This window comes from Acanthisitta chloris, unplaced genomic scaffold, assembly GCF_000695815.1.
Source record: "Acanthisitta chloris isolate BGI_N310 unplaced genomic scaffold, ASM69581v1 scaffold14254, whole genome shotgun sequence".
NCBI lineage: Eukaryota > Metazoa > Chordata > Aves > Passeriformes > Acanthisittidae > Acanthisitta > Acanthisitta chloris.
Window position 1 is genome coordinate 692 of NW_008667713.1, and position 2,271 is coordinate 2,962.

A 2,271-nucleotide genomic window follows, 5' to 3' on the forward strand; every position below is an offset into this window, starting at 1 on the left:
GACCCGCGGCAGCCCCCCAGGCTTGGCTGGGCTCCCAGCACCCCTCTGCTCACATCTCGTCATCGTCGGAGTCCCGGGAGCTCAGGGGGACCATGCACACGCAGCAGGTGTCGTTCAGGGTTTTGTAGCAGTCGCTGCAATACAACCCTGTGGAAAACAGGCCTGTCAGGGGGGACACGGCATTTTCTGGTGTCCCCAAGCTAGAGGGGCACTCCTACCTTTGCAGCCAGGTGTGAAGCAGGCGGTGAAACCTGGCTGCTCTGCCGTCCCACAGGTCAGGCATTGTTTGCTCTTGATGCCCAAGAAGCGAGCGAGGCGGGCGAGGGTAGGGTACCTGCAGGCACAGAAGGATGCTCCCCACCTCGGTGGGCCTGGCTGCAGACCCCCGGGGATACCACTGCCCTTTTCCATCCCCCACGGACAGCTTACCTGGAGATGAGCATGACGAAGACCTTGTTTCTCCCAGCGTCGGCCGTGCTCCGTGCGCCAGCTTGGCGCAGGGCGCGCGCCAGCCCCTCGCGCCGTGCCAGGATGAGGTTGTGGAGGAAGGCCATGCGTTCCTGGCGTGGAGAGGATGGAGTAAGGGCAGGTGGCTGCTGGGCAGGTGTAAAGAGGGACACACCACACACGGAGGGTTCTTACCTCCTCACGGAACGGGTGGAAGGTGGCGCACACGAACTGGCGCAGACGTGCCAGGTAGCAGCCACAGATGGTGATGAAGAGCCAGAGGCCGTACAGGACACCTGGTGAGAAGAAGACAAGGAATGTAGGGATGACTCTCCCCTATAGCCCTCCACCCACCTGGCTCGTTGAGGTGGCAGCACCCCCAGTCTGCACACCGATGGCGAGGTAGGTCCCGTGGTCAGGCTCCATGGGCTGGATGAGGCAGCGCTGGGACAGCACCGAGACTTCACCCTGCTGCAGCGTGTTGAAGGCAGAGACCAGATCATCGAGTATCTCGCTGGTGAAGCCTGTCCCACTGACACTGATGTTCATCGTCAGCGGTGCTGTGGGGTGAATGGCTCAGTCCTGGGGCCATCCCAAAGCCCCAGCCCCCCCGCTGGTGGAGCACCCAAGGGTGCTGCTCCAGCACAGTGGGTGCTGCTCACCTTTGGCAGTGATCTCCCCGCTCAGCTGGTTCTGGAACAAGCCAAGCAGCCAGAAGATGCCATAGTCAGCCAGGATGATGCTGAGCCCCAGCAGCATGTGACGCAGGAACTGCAACAGCTGCAGTACATACAGGCGCCGCTCCTTCTTGGACAGCCACGGCGCACCTGAACGGTGACGGGAGCAGCACGAGGCCACGTCAGGAGTGCCTGACTCCCTGCCAGGCTCGGGGCTGGGCTGGGGGACACCCTGTGTGTGGGGCTGACCTGGGGGGATGTAGCGACCCCTCTCCCACGCCGTCAGGGGCAGCACGGTGTTCCTGCCCTGCTCCGCACGCCGCAGGTCCAACTCCACGAAGCGCTTCGTGATGTAAACGTTGTCAAAAGTGTCATCCCACATGTAGCGGCGCTGGTACCGTACGGCCCTGGGGACACAGTGGGGAAGATGAGTACCGGCACGCCGGGTCCCATCCCACGGGATGCCAGAGTGGCACCCCAGCACACTCACTGGTAGCACAAGAAGAGGAAGAGCAAGAAGGAGACGTAGGACAAGAGCTCCAGGCCGCGGTGGATGGGGTCCAGGTACTCGTGCACGCCCTGCATCATGTCCTGGGACACCTCTGACAGGCTTTTGCTGGCGGTGATGTTCACGTCGTAATGGTGTACGACCGAGATGTTGAACACAAACTCCTCGCGGACGCGATCCAGAGCATCGGTGAGGGCTGCAGAGGTGACAAGAGGCCACACGGTGCTGGGCATCAGGGAGAGAGCTGGGAGAGAGGCACAGAGAGGGAGCCCTGACCCCCCCAAAGGCACCAGGATACTCACGCTTCACGACATTACTGTGAACGAAGGTCTGGATGTACTGTGGGATGATGCAGAAGATGGAGGCAACTGCGGAGAGGGAAATCTCTGCTCCAGCTCTGCCCTTGTGATGGGCACAGGTCCACCCCATCGCCCCACAACCCCCACCCTGCAGAGGGACAGGGACTCACTGCTGTCAGCCACGCTGCACATGGGCTTGACGGCGAGGACGATGTAGCAGAGGTGGTAGAAGAAGGGGATGGAACGCTCGCAGTCCTCCTTGGACTTATCTAGGGAGCGCACGCAGCGGGTGTAGGGCGAGCCCAGCTCCCGGTTGCAGATGCTCCCGATCTTCCCCAGC

At 62.1% G+C, this 2,271-nt stretch overlaps 1 protein-coding gene across 1 annotated transcript in view; it reads right to left on the reverse strand.

Moving 5' to 3' along the window:
* The window catches only part of LOC103800250 (DC-STAMP domain-containing protein 2-like), a gene marked incomplete at its 3' end in the record, with an annotated part of 3,759 nt that overhangs the window by 633 nt on the left and 855 nt on the right, over positions 1-2,271 (reverse strand). Inside the window, 10 exon segments of the mRNA XM_009072620.1 lie at positions 54-147; positions 219-334; positions 430-560; positions 643-743; positions 840-1,007; positions 1,110-1,274; positions 1,374-1,531; positions 1,615-1,876; positions 1,935-2,000; positions 2,102-2,261. Of these exon segments, the coding sequence (XP_009070868.1) occupies positions 54-147; positions 219-334; positions 430-560; positions 643-743; positions 840-1,007; positions 1,110-1,274; positions 1,374-1,531; positions 1,615-1,876; positions 1,935-2,000; positions 2,102-2,261 (1,421 nt within the window).